The following is an 18,888-nucleotide window of genomic DNA, read 5'->3' as shown; positions in this document are numbered from 1 at the left end:
GATGTACAAGTAAACACACACACATCATCATATACACTCATTCTCTCACACATACACTCTCAGTTTTTTAAATAATATTTAACATTCAAAGAGTCTATCTGGCATCTCTGTACACTAAAACATGTGAAGATTAAACAAACATTCTTAAGAGTAAATTTACTAGTTACATCACTAATAACGGGAAATAAAAATAAAAAAATACGAATTTGACAGCATAATCAATGAAACAATTTAGAAGAAAAAAAATCGCATGCAATACTCACACAAAATGTCAAAACATCACTTGCCTAACATGAAAAGTTACGAGGAAAGAAGAGAAAGGTGCGTTCAAGGAACATTTTGTAAGAACATCACGCTGCTGATCAAATCGCTCCAATAATTGTCATTTCTGTTGCTTTTTGTTTATTTGATTTTGTCCCCATCTGTTAATTCTATTTATGATTATTATTATTGTGTGTTTTTTATTTATTCGTTATTGGTGTATTATGTGTTCATTCCATTTCATGCAATAAAAAAATCAATACGCTCCAAGTTTTTGTGTAGGTCTTTTATTTTGTAATGAATCTGTCGTCTTTGTGGCGTTGTCATGTCTGGCTTCATTAGCTTTGCTTATCTTAACACATGGCGGCATTTGTCATATTGCGTAGGATGTCAACAGTATTAAAGTAGTAAATACAACGTATTGCAGTTTTTAGGTGTCAGTGTGAGACTTTTATTAGTAGTTTTAGTTTATTAGTCGCTGTTTTGATCATGGCGGCAGCGTGGACAGCGCCGCAGGGGCAAGTGGGTGATCTAAGGAGCAAGAGTAAAGATGAGCTCCTTGAGATGCTGTCACGACAACAGAAGTTACTTTCTAATAAGTAAGCGATTTTTACATTTTACGAATTTACTATTGACTTGTATTTTACTCTATTCAAAGTGAGCAGTAAATCTGGCTAATGTTAGATGGTGATCATGATTAAATATTCTGGAACATTCCAGATCTTCTGATGCCACACAGAAAGAATGTGTATAATCTGCAGTTACTGAGTATACTCGCATCAACCAGTGCATTCCAACAGGGTGCAATATGGAACCAGTTGTTTAAATTGTTGAAGTAATATAACGTCTGTGATCTGCTAGGAGATTTGTTCAGAGGCTCCCTGATAAAGGAAGGAAGATTGCTGACTTTTTGGAGAAAGTAAATCTTGCTCTTGGACATCTGGAGGAGGAAGAGCAGAAACAAGCAAGTTTAGTGTCTGCCCGAGCAGAGTTTCAAGCTAAATATCAGCAAGCCCTTTCCAATCGAAGTACAGATTTAGACTCAACTTTGGACATCTCATTCCTCGACAAAAATGAAGCGGATGAGAACACTAATGTTCAAAAAATACCGTTTGACCAAAATAGGTCTTCAGCATCCCAACCACAGGCTGCCACTGACACACTAGGAACAGCCTGTGAAAATGCACCAGCGTTGCTGATGCAGGACACAGGACTTGTGGAGGCATTTGAACAATTTACACTTGCTAAGAGTAACAATGTCTCGCATCAAGACAAGACAAAACTGCCTTCTAGTAACACCATTCTGGGTAGTCAACCAATGAAGAAGCCACATTATATAGAAGTCCTGGAGAAGACAGAGAAGAGTGAATATTCAAGAAAGGCAAGATTCAAACCAAACCAGTGAGTGAAACTACTGTATCATGCTTTTATTGTAATGAATAAGTCTATTGACAGAAATGCAGTATAATATACAGAACTGTGTCTTCAGAGGTGTATATAAGACCTTACATAATGAATGAGCTATTTCTATCTGCATAAACCACGGGTCCCCTTGTATGGAATTCACCATGTTGTTCCTACATTAGTAGCCCTAAACGGATAAACTGGTCTACAGAGCGCAAGTCATAAATCACTGTGCTTCAGCAAAGAAACGAAATGTGACGACATCTTAGCCCTGCGTCAGCCAGCATAGTGCCTCAAAAGGGAGTGGTGGAGTAAGCCGTTGGTTGCAATTCGCAACCTCACCGTCAGATGCCTCTAAATTTCATAAACTAGACCTTTAAAAACTGTATTATTAGCATTTGCTAATCTAGAATAATTTCATGGATTTCATAAGGTCATAGGCTACTTCTTGTGGCTTCAAGTCTCCATTTGACTAGTTTTGCTAGTATTCTAAAAGTACTATGCCTCTTCAGAAATTTGCCTATAGACCATTTTGCAAGATGTAAACAACACTGGTCCAGAAGCACTTTCTGTTTCATGTGAGAACAAAATACAACCAACAGAACAATAAGCACTGAATCACAATTCTAAAAATCATCTCAGTAATTGTATATTAAAAAAACTGAAACCGGAAGTGCATTAGGATAAGTGTGGTTTGTAATGCAAAAAGGTCTATTCTTAAATGAGTCCTCAAAACTGAGCTTTGTGTTCAATTGCCTTTCAGAATAACAGTAAAATCAGGATCTTCATCACCTAGTCACAGCTCTGGCAGTACCACACCACTTACTGCAGAAGCCAGAAAACTGCAAGAGAGAAAGCACCTGGATGACATCACCTCAGCTAGACTTCCACCCCTGCACCACAGTCCTGCCCAGCTGCTCTCAATAGAGGAGTCAACTGACCTTCTGCAAGAGCAGACCAGAAAGTATGAGGTAGGCTGAATGTCTCTCACGAGGAATAATAGAGTGTAATCTCCAAAATAGCCTTAGGTTTGTGCAACAATTAAAGGGATTTTACCTTAACACTGCTAAGGCCTCAGACAAAGTTTTATCCCAAAGGAATAAGAAGAGACAAAAACATGTCTGCTACTTTTGTGTGGGTGATCCAATCTCCTTCTGTATTCATGACGTAGGACATTCATGTTATTGTGTGTACTGTTTATTTTAGGAGTTGCAGGCCAAGCAAGCTGCCCAGAAGCTGGCAGATGGCCTTAGTATCAGGATGGAGAGCTACAATCCAGAAGGAGGCCCAATGACAGCCTACAGAGAGGTGCATGATGATGGCGCCATTGAGGAGGACTGATTATGGGGCCCTACAGGGAGGGCACTCGCTTAGTGATATGTTTGGCCCCTTGCCCCGGACTAGCTCTAGGCCTGGAGCCCATGCTTCAGGACCCTGGAGAGAGGCTTTCAGCCTGTGGACAAGAGATGGGCTCTTCATGAACTGCAATGACAATGTCTTCAGATAGAGAATAGAAAGCAGCTTTTCCCTATGAGGAACACCGGGTTTAATCCAGTTTATGGTGATTGTGTTAATGGAGACTGCTTGACTGTTTTCGCCAGTGGAATGTAACAAAATAAGAGCAATAGATCACCTTGGCAAGCTGATGGGGAAAAACCATGTTTAGATTCTTAACTGAGGAAACGCCACACCTTGATTATTTAGAATAATTCAATTCTAAACTTTGATAAGCCAAGCCTTTAAAGGTGTGGTTCCTTGATGATGATGTAATATTTTTGTGTAACCTTACTTTATATTTATGCACAATAAAAGAGTCTGCAAAAACCTCTACGTGTGATCGGATCTTTAAATCGAATAAAAGAAAACACTCCTTCGTAAACTAAAGGTGGAAGCACTTAATGTTGTCATTTGAGAGTAACAGATTGTGATAAGTTTTTCTTTTTTCAGCGGTGTTTGGTTAACTGCTTCACTAGTTTGATTGGAACAATGAGTCAGCCAGAGATGTTATCAGTGCTGAAATCTGTGACATGCCTCAGATGATTAATATATGTATTGTAAAATATTGAGGCTTGAAGGAATTAGACCAATTGGTGGAGTACATCTGGACTGCATTTAGATCGTGTTACCGCATGGTAAGGCAGTACATGCTGGGATGGCAACAGACAGAAAGATGTTACACATAACATGTCCAAAAACCTCAATACAGATTAGAGGTGAAAACATTCTTATTCGCTGTTAACCATTTATACTCTCAGGATATAATTGTTTTTTTTGTAGAGTTCTTTATGCCAAGATGAAGAAACACAATCTGAAGAGGTTTGAGTGGAGGGAACGAGAGGAAACTCAAATCTGCCCTGTGCTTGATGACCTGTGATAACCTCTAGTAATTGCTTTTGCTCGCTGATGGGAACTGCTGCCTCCAACAGAAAAAACACAAACCTCACACATCTGGTAGGTTAGTGTTTAGACACTGTGTTTGACAAACTCCAGATTGCCTTAACCAGACGTCCAATGATAAATATGTCAGACTTGTCTAAAAAGAATCTCTTCTGTAGTGGTATTAATTAAATAAATATACCTTGCTTAAAGAGGAAAAGAGACTGTTAGCAATTACACACTGGATCCTGTGTCTGGAGCTCTACATTGAGTTGTGAGTACATAGAAATCTCTGACTTGGAATTAAATCTGTTTTCGACAAGCAATTGTATTTAAATTGTTCTTTTAGCTGTAGTTTTTTCTTGCCTACTAACCCCACACCCATTGTCTCATATCAATAAACTGCTCGTGGACTCATCTGCAAGTGGTTTTAATCTACCACAAATGTGAAATCAAGTCCTGAGAGAATGGACAAAATGTTTGTGCATTAAGGGGGATAACAGTGTATATATTTTCTAGAAGGGACCTTTTGCCAGTAAAAATACAAAATGAGTTAATTTAGCCAAGATTCAAAAAAAAGATCAGTGCCATTACTTCCAGCTCATAAAATCATGTCTCATCTTCTCTCCTATCGTTTTAATGTAATGGATATGTAATAATTGTGAAGGGCAGTAGGCAAGGTTTTAGTAGAGCTTATTTCTCTGCGTTTGTTGGAAATTGTTGCTTCTCATCTTATGTGAGGCATTTTGATTCATCGCTATTCTTTTGCACACTTTTAGTGTCCCTTTCCTCAGTTTCTCTGTTTATGTTAGTTACTGTAAATCTTGTCTCTAATATAACAGCACATACTCAAATATTTCTACATTGGCACAGCTGGGACATTTTTGCAAGGATATTGCTGCTACACTCTCATAAAACTGCATTTGTAAAGGCTGCACGCTTTTTTTAATTATCTCTTTCAGTCAGGAATAAATATATAGGATTTTGATTTTTGAATTCATTGAATGTTATATTCTTTATTAATTTAACTCCTCCATATACTGTAATTTCCTCTTGGTTTTGAAGGAAATCTCTCTCCCCGACACACACGAGAGAGATTAAAACATCAGAAGGTTGTGTCTCTTTTTACCACTTTTGATCGACCAAAACGCATATTAATACCAAATATAAATAGGGCCTGATTGTCTAAGTGCTGGAGTAAGGCTTATGAGGGCAACATAGGAATACTTAAATTTAACAAGATATTTGCTTTCATCTGTATAAGGGAAAGGTTTGAGCACAGCAGTTGTGAATGCAATAAGGGTGTGTCAGCGACCTCAGTATTGACAACTGCTTTATTGGCTTTAGATGGATTTATACTGTTGCTGGAATGGATTTGAAAATTGAGAATGTTGTGATTGAGGGCGCTGTTCAGAGAAACTTTGTTTATATCATTCCTGATGTCTTCCAGCATTGTGGTCATATGATTAGGAAAAACATGACGACTCAACATCTGCAACTTCATCAGGTCCATGTGAATAAGTAAAAATGATGTGCACACAACGGACTGGTTAAATGATTCATGGTAATGATCTCTCGTATAATTTAGCAATGATGACTTTGTGCAGGAACCATAGTGAAGTTTAAGAAATCAGGTATTATGGGATATATTATGGAACAAAATAATTTATGTGATACACCAAGACCTTGGTATTACCATGGTGCAGTGTCTAGGCTAATCAAAAAATGAGGCTTTTTTGTAAGCTTGCTTATAGGCAACATAAATAGTTTTTTAGGCATAACAGATGTGCTGGGCAATTCCAGTGTTATGGACATGACATAAAAATGCTCAGAGAATGAATTACTTATGATTATATTGAACCATCTGTTTATATTTAACTGAACCCTTGTTGATAGAGTCTAAACATTAAAAAACATGAGTCTATGAAAACAATATATATATAAAAAAGGGAAATAAACATGCGTTATAGATGTGACAAAAAGATGATGCGGTTTTTGGGAGATTTCTGTAAAATAAAATGCACAATCCTGAAGCAATAATACCCAATGAATGGAGAAGTGATGCCTCTTTAAAGAACATAAAATAGTTACTTAATATACATTTTCATGTGTCCATTTATGAGAAATATGTAGCGTTATGGATGTTACAATCCTGGAAATTGCACTTACCTGACTAAGAAAAATCATGCACTAAAAATAAAACAAATACTTTACAAATTTGAAGAGAGATCTCACATGGGTATTTGAAGCACCAAATGTTAAAATCTGTGCAGTTACCATAGTAAAAACCGCTGGAAAAACTAATTTTGTGTGTGCACATCAAGGCAAAAATGCAAGAATAAAAATAGACAGCAGATGGCAGCAGTGCTTCTATGTTTCACACGCCATACAAAAGCTCATATCTTGCTGAATGAGTAGTTTCATATCTTGTTTATGTTTTGTCTGAAGTGGTTTTAAATTCAATTATCCTCAGCCATCACACCCTTCTCAGATTGGTTTTAAGTGCATTTTACGGAAGTCATTCAGTTGATCCAGCATCATTTTTTCGCCATTAGCGTCTACAGCGTTTTGCCTTTCTGTAATGGCTATAGCTTCTTGAAACAAGTGTATGTTGAATTTGTGGTAGTTTATATTCTAACAACTATTCAATAATGCAGACAGTAGGGCTTACAGCTGCTTAAGATATGGTTTCCCCGTTCAGACCAAATCAAATGGTTAAATCCAAAAGGTGATCTGCCTAAACAAACTGTTGGTCTAAAAAGTTTGCATAACAATGACGAGATGGCAGTCCATCTCAAAACCAGGGATATTAATTACAGCCAAAAAACTGCCAGTATTTTGGTCAGTCACTGTCCGGGTTGGCACGGCTGCCAAGCCTGTCAAAAACTCATGGCGGCGAGGAAGCGTCACAGCGGGGACGCGCAGCGCTGCCAGGGCACGGCGGCGGGAAAAGAAAATGGAGCCGCTTGCCCAACAGCGTGTGATCATAATGAGGAGGAAAATTCCCATTCTTGTATCCAGATTAATGTAACATCAACAATGTGCTTTTGTCCAAATTCTTCCTCCTCCCACTTGTATTACTCAAAGCCTCCATTCCCCTTTTCGACCATCAGCGGTGCCTCGAGCGCAGAGCTGTCCTGCACTTTCTTACTTCGTTTAATAATCTCATGTGGGATTTTGCATAGACATCTATGCATGTTTTTCGGAGTTTCTGATTAATTATTAAGCCGAGGAAAATCGATTTTGGTTACCAAGCACCCAGTATCAGATCTATGCAATGAGCCTCTTTATCTGCGTACATGAGGTCAATCTCAAGCTGTCTCTGTTGAATGCAGTGTAATGCTGATTTTAATTATTTTCATGCTATTCAAGTGAAATCATGCCTCCTCATTTCTGAATGCACCAATTGACAAGCACCAGGAGTGTGAATTAGCAGCTACTCGGGGAATACTGCCAGACGTTACAAATGGTGAGTGCTAACTTCATTTAAAGGGTCATGAAATACAACCCCTGAAATGCCAAATATTGTTATTGCCTACTTGCTTTATTGTGTTGCAGGTCTGTGAGAGGCAAACGGGGATTAAAACAAAGAACATCTTTACTGGATCAGGTTTGGATATTTTATTATGCATTTACTTACTATCCTGTGGTCAGAGTCTCTTATGTTCTATGAAGCCTACACTGGTTGTAAAGAATTGCTCACCAGTCCTTTGGTCTTACAACTGAATTAAAAGCATGCATTAAAACTAGGCAGGCCTCCCTACCCCAGCTCATTACAATAACAAGGCCTTGATATGAAACCATAGTCTTGATTATATGCTGTAATGTTGTGCACATGCCAAGACTGTGAGTTCTGCGAGCCCTGGAGTGTCTGAATGAAGCAGGGCTGCCGCGATAGTTTAGGTAGATGTGTGCGTGTTTGTGCACCTCCTAGTTTGTTTATTTCCGTAAGCATTCTCTCCACAGTCCTAACCAAAGCCGTATCTCCTCAGAGATATTTTTTGAATGAGGAAAAAGACGCTGTCCTTGCCAATGATTTTAATCTGTGAAGATTTCACTGCATTCAAATTGGATAATTATTTTGCCATTTAAAATATATTTTTAGTGGACTTTTATTAGCTTGGCCTCATCAGATTCTAGTTAAAATTGATGTGTAGACACTGTCACAGTTTCCTAACTGCATTTTTTTAATTAGTATGTATAACCTTTGACATGGCCTGTTTATAATGTAATGCTTCATAATAATTCAAATGAGAATGACACCACCTTGTTATGGCCCGAGGAGTGATTCAAAGGCTGTAGTTCATCTGATGCTTTAACTACATTTTTAAAGGATGTTTGTCTTCCTGTGCTTTTCTGTTCTATGCCAATATAAAACGAGACATAATTGCACACAGGACCATGACAATTGTTGAATGTATCTCAATCTGGCAATCGCTCATTGCCTCAGGATGGTAATGCTGTTCTTTACAGGTGCCACAGTTTAGAGTAATATGAAGCGGCCTCCCCTCTCCTCTGCTCCTTTTTTTCCCCAATGTAATTTATTTTTTCCACTTTGTTCTTTTTTCCTTTCCCTTGCTTTTGTTTCCTCTCATTGGATTTCACATCCAGTGTGGGACCTTTTCACAAACAGATGGTGTCACTCACACATCCAGTGCCCTCTTCACCCTGTAGGGGATTTACAGTAAAGTAGACCAGTTATGATTAAAGAAGACTCAGAGTCAGGAATGTAATTAAAAGAATAAAATTTAGTGAAGAAAAATAGATTTTATAGTTTGCCAGCAGAAGTCAGCTTCAGCACTCTCAATGAGTTCCACAGGCGACCTGCCTTACATCCAAAATGCAGTAGTATTAAAGCTAACAGAGTCAACTAACTACATCATTACTTGGAACAAAAAGTTGTCTAGAAACAATACAATCACACATACACAAATTCCTCAAGGGTAGAGTGTGTGTTAACAGAAGACGTTTTAAGTCCCTTGTCACATTTACACTGACCTAGCAGGAAGAGAGAGTCTAAGCGTTCTTTAGAGACTTAAACCATGAATGATTCTCTACTTTCTGTATCAGAAAAGATTGGTGTAATCGTGCTTAAATCATAAATTTTAAATAAGATAATGCTGAATAATAATTTATTAATATTTGTAAAAACCATATAAAAGTATTTATATTTGAAGTAAGGTGAAGCCACGTCACAGGTTCCTTCAACTCGCATATCAAATTAAATGTGTTGGTAACTTGGGATATTCAAGCCTCGCTCTTCAGCAGGAGGAACCCTGCAAAAGTGACAGGTCATTTTACACCTCCCACTGATCTGGTGTCTCATGATGCTTTGATAAGCATTGTAAAATTCATGGGCAGGAAGAGAGATGACACAAAGTGACTTGCTCTGCAGAGTTGCCCTTTTTAGACGTTTCTGACCCTCTTCACAAAGAAAAAAATATCTCATCGCAGACAGTAATTGAAATACCTTTAATGGCAGGCATAATTCTGGACGTTTTTATCTTTGAACATTAATAAGCTGTTTTCTTAAGTCATCTGTGCTGTCAGCTATCCTCACCTTGTTCCTCTGAGACCATCTTTTCCAAAGCTGATTTGGCAGCTTTCCATGCGGTACATTTCTGTGGATAGTCCTTTCATGCAGACCATAAAAGCCATTTCAATTGATGTTATATTTATCATCTGCTTTTAATACCTTCCTGCTCATTCTTATTTACCTTCTTCCTCCTTACTTTGTAATAATAATCATAAACATGTTAGAAATATGACAGGAGAGAATCCCACATGTGATAACCTGGAGATGTTCTACGAGCGCAGCTCACAGCAGAAGCTTCTTGCAATTTCAGAGCTGTCACCAGATATCAGCTCATGATCTGACAGCTCCAGCTTGCTTTCCCTGTTGTTCTCCTCCTGGTTACGTCAATAAAACTCTTACTTGCTTTGAAATATAGCACTTCTATATAACATTCCAGGAAAGACAGAGGAATTTCATTTTATGATGTACTGCCGTAGCTCCTGCTTTCAGTCTTAACCATAATGCTATACAAAAGAGTAATGAGGGAAAAAAATCAGTCATGCTGTAGGCCTACATCGAAATAACTTCAGGTTTGCAAAAAATGTGTGCTGGGGATGAGTTATGTTTATGACATTTTCTAAACAATGTACGTTGGCCTAAGAAGGGCTGTTTCTTGGTAAAATTGTGTGCATGCGTGTTTATGACAAACACCCAAAAGAAAGGGTCAAATAGAAACACACACGGAGAGAACCTAAGTAAACTATATACATGTAGGCTGTTTACAATAATAGCTCTGAGGTCCTGAGACAGGAAATGATGCCATTAGAAAGATCTCCGCAGAACAAATCACCATCTTTTAAAGATCTGCACTCTACCCATACTCATCTGATGTATGGAACAGTTTAAGCCTTAAACACATCTTTACTTAATCACCGCTTGAGTCATTACTGGTATTTTTTTGGCTTTAATTGAAATGATCCATTCGCCTGTATGGAGTGGTGGTATGTCAGCTTGAGCGCATTGAACCAGAGTGATGAAACCTTTGTATTAACTGCACATGCACACGGCTGTGACGATGGACGAGTCATTTGTCCACCCATTAAGTTAATGTGCTGTCCCAGTTCGGCCACATATCACTGAGGGTGCATAGGGGAGCTCTCGAAGGAGGTTGCTCTGCAGAATTCAAGCCAAGCTCATTCTCTTACCTTAACCCTGCCAGGCCATATTAAAGAAACGTCTGTGTAGCGTCGTGCGAAAGAACATTGCATTGCTAGCTAAGACTATAAAGCAATTGTTTGGTAACTGAAGTTTAAAACAAGGCCCCTTAAAACGGCCCTTCTTGGCTTGGGTTTCTCCCTTTCTCTCTATCTAACTTTTCCTCCTGCACCACTTTTTCTCCCTAAATGTTTATGCCCAGTCTATGATTCTCACTATAGCTCATTTCTCACCTCCCTTGGGTGTGGATGCCATTAAGGGTTTGTCCAATATGATTTTTTTCTGTTTCCATCAGTATTATTTCTTACAGCATTATTGTTGATTCTCATGATATGAAGCTTGAGTAACTCAATACTTTCTGTCAAGGCATGCCCAGTGTATGTTTTTTCAATGGGGCAAAAACAAAAACTCGTTAAGAAATGGGATAAAATCTTTCTCTCTCTGAAATTATAAATATGTTGGTGGGAGTGTGTGTCCAGTGCAGATCTCTTTTAATCGCCCACTGTTAAACTGACTCCTCGCAGTCTGCCCAGAAAAACATGTCCTGCAGTGAGAGAGAGGCTTCCCTGCACAACCATGGCTGATACACCCAGCTCTGGGTCAGAGAGGTCTGTGTGACATCATCAGAACTGGACAGCTCAGCGCCAAGAGCTCAGCAGAACTTCATTCCTGATATAACCGCTGTTGTGTTTAAGGGATATTTCACCCCAAAAAGAAAAATCTTTTACCGTTTACTCACCGGCTTGTCATTTCAAACCTGTATGAAGAAATTTCGAAGAAAGTTGGTAACTGAACACTGCAGGCACCAATTCACTTCTATTGTGTGGACAAAAAACCAATGCAAGGGAATGGGGACCAGTTAACAATATTCTTCAAAATATCTTCTTTTTTGTTCTGCGGAAGAAAAGACAAGAGGGTGCAACGCCAGTGAAGCGACGCTGACGGATCAACAATTCAGGTCGGCAACAGATGACATCACATATTTAAAGTAAATGAGAAGCATTGATGCTGACGCACTGTATGAATCCAGAGTTATAATGGTGATTGATATATTGAGCTGTATGATTTTGTGGGAAATTTAACATCAGTTGACTTCAACCCATATGAAGATAAATACATAAAGTAACCTGTAAATTCATTTTTCAAACAGAGATGGCGACAGAGATGCAAAGGTTAAAAATTGCTATTTCAAAATTTAATTTTGCACTATGCTAAAAAATATTACAAATATGTATCCATTCTGGCTTGGTTTCATTCTCTTTTAATTGAGTTTTAACAGTTAATTTAAAGAGTTAAGCTGCTGAATAACATCCTATTGCACTCACAGCTGTAGGCTATATAAAGAAAAGACCAAAGCTGCAAATCCTTAAAAACGGATTTAACATTTTTTTTTATATTATTATATTATTTAATTAACTCCCTGTCATCTTATCATTCTAACACATTGTTTTTTGTTGTAAAGTAAAGTTCATAAGTGGTAAGACTTGGTCTCTGCTCCTAAATTGTTTAAGAGAGCTGAAGAGGTCTCCTACACTAGTTAGGAGTAACAAGATGGCAGCAGAGAGGAGGAGGCTGCGCACACCAAGGAGGCTGCGCACTTTCCAACAACAAAAGAATGCTTTGGAATTATATGATGACAGGGAGTTGATAAAACGTTACAGGCTTTATCGTCAATGTATTGTTTTTGTTAACGACTCAGAAATTCAATAACTTCTCCCACTCTACAAAACAATGCTTTAACTGCAGAAATGAAAGTAATAATGACTCTTGGCGACAGGAAAAATGCAGCAACGCACCAGTGATGACTTGGGGCCATCACAATCCACAGTTATCTAAAATACCACTGTTGCAGCCCTTACCACACTAGACATAGTAAGGCAGTTCATTGACTTTCCAACTGACCTTCAAACAATACGGCAAAAGCAACCCGATTTTATGACAATTGCAGGCTTCCCTGGAGTTGTTGGAGCCATTGTTGGCACCCAAGTTCGCATCATTGCTCCAACTGTGAATGAGGAGAAATACAGTGGCAAGAAAAAGTATGTGAACCTTTTGGAATTTCATGGTTTTCTGAATAAATTTAGCATAAAATGTGATCTGATCTTCATCTAAGTCAAGGGTATTAACAAATAAAATGTGTCTAAAATAATAACACTTTTTTGATCTTTCATGTCTTTATTGAGAACAACCAAAAAAACTCATAGTGCTTGTTGAAAAAGTATGTGAACCCTTGAGTTAATGACCCCAAAAAGCTAATTGGAGTCAGGTTTTAGCACACCTGGAGTCTCGTTAAGATAATAAGTTTGGAGTGGTGGACTACAGCTACTTTGACTGATAAAAAAAAACTTTTGGAGTGTGCTCTGCACAAGAAGAGCACACTTATGTGAGCCATGCCTCGCCAAAAAGAGCATTCAGGGGATCTACGATCAAGAATTGTTGAGCTGGCAAGGGTTACAAAGTTATTCAAAGACTTCAGAAATTCACCATTCTACAGTTAGGCAAACAATCTACAAATGGAGAAACTTTGGGACTGTTGCTACTCTACCAAAAAGTGGGCCCCCAGTCAAAATGACACCAAGAGCACAACGAAGACTCCTCAATGAGGTAAAGAAACAACCCCGAATGACAGCCAAAGATTTGAAGACATCATTGGAACTTGCCAACATCTCTGTTCATGAGTCTACAATACGTAAAGCACTAAACATGCAGGGTATACACAGCAGGACACCACGAAGGAAGCCCCTGCTTACTAAAAAGAACATTGCAGCACACCTGAAGTTTGTAAAAGAGCACATTGACACTCTACATCGGTATTGGCAAAATGTTTTGTGGACTGATGAAACTAAGATTGAACTATGTAGAAAGGGCACGGCTTATCATCATGAAAACATCACCCTAACTGTAAAGTATGGTGAAGGAAACATCATGATTTGGGCCTGCTTTGCTGCATCAGGGTCTGGCCAGCTTGGAATCATTGAAAGGAAGGTGAATTCAAGTATATCAGACAATTTTTCAGGATAATGTGAATGTCTGTACTTCAGTTGAAACTGTGTAGAAGGTGGGTGATGTAACAGGACAACGACCCAAAACACCGGAGCATGTTCACAACAGAATGGCTTTAGAAAAACAAAATCTGCCCTTTGGAGTGGATAAGTCAGAGCCCAGACCTCAACCCAATAAAGATGCCATGAATTGACTTGTAGAAGGCAATACACATGAAATGTCCAAAGAATATGACCGGAGTTCTGCCAGGAAGAATGGGCTAAAATTCTTCCTTCAAATCTTTGACTTTCTTTTTTCTGCAGAACACAAAAGTAGATATTTTGAAGAATGTTGTTAACTGGCCCCCATTCACCTGCATTGGTTTTGTGTCCATATACAACAGAAGTGAATGGGGGCCAGTGCTGCACGGTTAACGGCTTCCTTCAAAATATCTTCTTTGGTGTTCTGCGGAAGAAAGAAAGTCACAAAGATTTGAAATGACAAGAGGTTGAATAAATGATGACAGAATTTAAATTTTAGGGTGAACCATCACTTTAATATTGATGACAAAAAGGTTTCGTGAAAGCTGTGGAATTTTACTTCAGTTTACTTTTTTCTGGCAGTTTTACTAGACCTTCATATTCTCCTATTGAATATGTGAACATGGGATTTTCAGTAATGGTCCATATATTAAATAAACCGTGGACATCTTATACATATATATGTGTAACAGACATCTTTATTTACCTGTTTGCCAAACAGCACCAGCATCCTGCCAGCTCGCCACCTTGAAGCATTCTGTTATTCCTTTATTTCCTTAGTTTCCAATAATACTGTTCTCGAATGTTCATTCCTCCATGCCAACTACCACCCTGCAAGTAAAGTGCCAATGATGACACACAAAGATATGAATCATTAATCATGTCCCCTGGCAGATTATGTTAAACACGTGATGACATTATGCAATGCTCTGAGTGAGCACTTTGTTTGGGGTTCATACTAAATGCCCAATATCTAGTGAGGGCTGCTTTCCAGCATTGAATGGAAACAGCAAGATATATAGGTAATGATAGCACCATTAACATCATTGCATGTTTTAAAAATTGTGAAAACTTTGCATGTTATTCAGTAAATGTAATCAGTAATGTTTTCATCCAAATCTTGTTTAGTTGTTGTGTATATAAATCTTAGATCCTTAAGAGCCAAAATGCAATTTTCATTCCAAAACCTCCAACTAAACATCCTTTCCTGCCGGCCAATTTTCACTGCTTTTCTTTAATAAAACAAGACTTTTTTTCATTTGTTTGTGTATCGAGAAATAGCTTCCATCTGCTTGGCTGCAAATACACCCACCCTCTGTCATTTCCAGTGGATTGCATATTAGGACTTTGAGTGAATTCCACATGTTTGTATACCTCATTGGCTCCAATTTGTCACTGTGAACCGTTGCTGAATGAAATAGATTTTAAGCAGTGTTACATTTCATTATAGGATACTTGCTGATCATATGCACAACTTTTTTTCAGGACATAATAAAAGGAAAATTGGAATAGCTTTTTTAATTTAAACTGAACTCCGCTATATGATCAATTATTTTATTTGTCTACTAAACAGGATGCCTGTATGATTTGAACCATTTTTTTCCTTTTATAATTTGTTCTTTGATCTGAACCACATTTCCTTCAGATTGAGTCAATTGAGAACAAAGACGAAATCGACACTTCACCACCTTGTATAATTTGCAGCCTGTGGGTAATCAGAGTTTACTTCCTCCAAAGCCTGTTTCTAGTGTTTGGATGTCCTTGGTCCAACTGCTTTTTTGGTCGAGGCCTGCCTAGGTGCAACATGTCCTGAACAGTGTTTGTCTTCTCTTATCTTCCATCCTGCTGTCTATGGACTGTGGATGCATTCATCACTGCAACGCAGCCGTATTTACAAGCCGTCTCTCTCTTTATTAATCTCTCCCAGCTGCATATGTCTCTGTGCACACTAAACACCTCCAGGGACAGCCGGCATCTCCGACATGTGGGCCGGAAACGGGCCTTTTAATCCAGTAAACCACAAATAAACCCTATTAAAGAAAGGAAAGAGTTCTGAAAGATAGATTTACAGGGAGCATTTTTTAATTGTGTGTACTGCTCTCGTTTTAAAGTTTTTATAGTGAAAGAAGACTCCAGCTCTTGTATGAGACCGGGACGTTTAAGGCTACTAACTAGCCCCTAATGATCAGTCAAAGCGGTTGGATGCCCTACGTGGACTGAAATAACAGTTTTCTCTTTAAGCAGAGTTGCATATAAGCTCCAGGCACTTTCACATGAATTGATCCTTTGGGGCTCTGTTTCAGCGTTTAGCCCTTACCGGCGGAATACAGAATGTTACACCACGTCTGGTGATTTTACTAATTTCTCGGCCTCTCCTGCACCGCACACTCTCCCCCACACTCTCCCCTACACCCCCCTTCGATCTCCTGCTCTCATCGTATGGCAAGAGTCCCATACTCACAATCAGCTCAGGCTCTTTGCTTGTTTTGCTGGGCTCCCCCACCTTCTTTTTTCCTTCCCTCTCTTCATTCCTTTCCCAGAAATGACACTGTCAGATTTTGAAACATCTCTTTCTCCGTTGGCACTTGCTTTGCGTTTCCTCTGTGTCTATCTGTTTCTCTTTTGGGAGGACCACACAGAGGGATGACATGCGTGAGGTTCGTCCGTACTGGGTGGCCTGAAAGCCTGGAAAACGTGGGGCGACGGGATCGGTCTTCAATCAGCACGAGAAGTAATGCGTGTGGACAGTGTAAAACCAGTCTCCTGGGTAATTGCTGTGTGGTACTGTCTTTAGGGGATAGTTCTAAAGGCTCTCCAAACACCCCGTCTGATGCACCTCAAATGCATTAGTGACAGTGATGAGTCTTGCTCCTCTTCATCACATTATGCACTTGAAGGCCCTTCTGAATTGTCAGACCTCATGTTGATTCAGTCTCATCTCAGGGGACAGGAGGACCATTCTTATTCAAATGAAGGAGTTAACACCCCCTGGGAGGCTTGTCACTGATCTAGCTATTATTTTTTAAGCCCCAGTTCCACCAGTGTAAAAAAAATGACTAGATGGTTGTTACACAACTGCCACAGCGAGAACACGCAAGCACACAGTTACAGCGAGTACTCACAACAGTTGGAGGTTGGATGAATAGAATAAAACTGTTTCATGCAAATATGTCATTTTGTTGTCCATTGCCATTGAAAAAACATTTATTTTGAATGTGTATTTTGAGTAACAGATGTTTCTACAATACCAAGCACTATGAGTGACAGTTATTCAATGAGTCTAGATTGATAGTTTATTGTTTCAAGTACAGATTCCACGATGGCTTTGTAAAAAAAGGAGTTACTGGGATAATCAGACCATATTAGATCATACTAAATTCTGTTTGTGTTCCCTCAATTATGATCACTTCCCCACGGAATTTGATTTGCCAAATAGTAAACATTTACAAGATTTATATCAAAGCGATGTTTGGAAAACAAACAATAGCATGTAAGCTTTGTTCTTCCTTAGAGAATGGTAGTGTTATTTTTAAATCCCTCACTTGTCCAAGTTGCGTATGTTTGCCTGTGTTGACAGAATCATTTTGGAAGTCTACATGGACCATCTGTTCATATTTCTTTGTCACTTCTGTGAATCTGTGAATTATTTGTTTATGGGAGTGTGTTCAAAGCTCTGAACATTTGCATTAGGAGAGTATAAAAGCGTCTCAAGGTATGCTAACATTACATAACATGAAAAGTGTCACGAGCATGCAACAATATTGTCAAAACGACATATTCCTATGCCGCATTGTTGTTTTTAGACTGTTTCAAAACAACATCATAAATAAACGTTATTGCGTATGCACCCAAACTTAAATTCTGGAACACAGCCGCAAATAATAAACTCCCTGTAGATAATTTCTGATAACAAGCAAAATAAATAAGTAGTAAATTACATTAGCTAGCGAGTTTAAAGTATGTCTCGCAAGTATTATTTCAGGATACAAGTAGAAGAACTGTTATTTGGCTAAACTTTAATACGACAACCTTACACGACCCATTTGACTAATTGTTATTTAATCAAATTAATATAGGCTAGAATAAAATATAACAAATTGTTTATTTAATACAATTATTATATATATATAATATAAATTATTATGAATATAAATTAAATATAAATAGTTATATTATAAGCCACTAGTCAGACTGATCAACAAACACTAACTGAATGTTAACTCCGGGTCAGGAACGTGCGTTCTATGAAAATGTTTACTTAAACACCTAAGACGCATGTGCATGACGACACCATTTTCACAGATTGGAGTTTTTGTTGTTTACAAAGAAACAGTATTGTTTTGAAAAACTTGCTCTTTAATACTTTTAAAAGCTTGCATTTTCAGACCCACAACGCCATTGTCATGTAAACTATGAGTGAAATCGCATAAAAAGTTTTCGTTTTTTGTCTAAAAACGTTGTGTAAACGTCCCCTTAAACAGAACCAGGTTTGAGATCAGAGCTGCCATTATTCAACGTCAACTGAAGGATCTTCTTCGTTCTCCAACATTTGTTTTTCTGGAGTATCACTGCTCTCCAACCCCATTCCTCGAATGAAGATCCCCTATTGAAAACTTAGCTTTGGTACTCATTCATTTTCATTGATGGGAAAACGTTGGTAATGTTTTTTTGGGGATGAAAGAATGAAAAACACTGTCAAATCCAATTTCCTCAGCGTTGTTATACCACAGCTGTACGTTGAGGCGAATGGTACAGACAGCACAGCTGTGAATCATAAGACCTGAATATATAAACTGTTTAGTAGTAAAATTCACTGCACTTTCTGGCAGGATTGTGCCATAACTTTCATATGAAATCATTTTAATCCCAAGGACAATCTGTTGGAGGAGGGAGGTTTTAATACCACTGTCTTCCTTGCGTAAGTGTGATGGATGTACGCCTGGCTGTTGAAACATTAAACAAGAGGTTTACATCCTGTGGTGTACGTTGAACCTCTTTAAGCCAGAGTAAAGCACCGGCCAAAAGATATTTAGAAAGTGAATGGAATTTCGTTTATTTCGGTTAAATGTTTGCAGGAATTTCAGCAAAGGCACT

General features: G+C 38.5%; 2 protein-coding genes across 2 annotated transcripts in view; both read left to right on the top strand.

Annotated features, from left to right (window-relative positions):
* The first annotated feature begins 572 nt into the window (after positions 1 to 572).
* polr2m (RNA polymerase II subunit M) lies at positions 573 to 3,479 on the top strand. Its single transcript, XM_056749538.1, has 4 exons — positions 573 to 860; positions 1,123 to 1,662; positions 2,429 to 2,636; positions 2,872 to 3,479. The coding sequence occupies exons 1-4, from the start codon at positions 751 to 753 to the stop codon at positions 3,004 to 3,006; spliced, it is 993 nt and encodes a 330-aa protein (XP_056605516.1). The 5' UTR covers positions 573 to 750; the 3' UTR covers positions 3,007 to 3,479.
* Positions 3,480 to 7,630: 4,151 nt separating this feature from the next.
* The window catches only part of aqp9b (aquaporin 9b), a 53,731-nt gene continuing 42,473 nt past the window's right edge, over positions 7,631 to 18,888 (top strand). The window contains exon 1 of the mRNA XM_056743782.1: positions 7,631 to 7,651. The gene's annotated coding sequence lies outside the window, so the exon portion shown is untranslated. The remainder of the gene's footprint in view (positions 7,652 to 18,888) is intronic.

This window comes from Triplophysa dalaica, chromosome 1 (assembly GCF_015846415.1).
Source record: "Triplophysa dalaica isolate WHDGS20190420 chromosome 1, ASM1584641v1, whole genome shotgun sequence".
In the NCBI taxonomy this organism is placed as follows: domain Eukaryota; kingdom Metazoa; phylum Chordata; class Actinopteri; order Cypriniformes; family Nemacheilidae; genus Triplophysa; species Triplophysa dalaica.
This window is presented reverse-complemented; position numbering and strand designations above follow the sequence as displayed.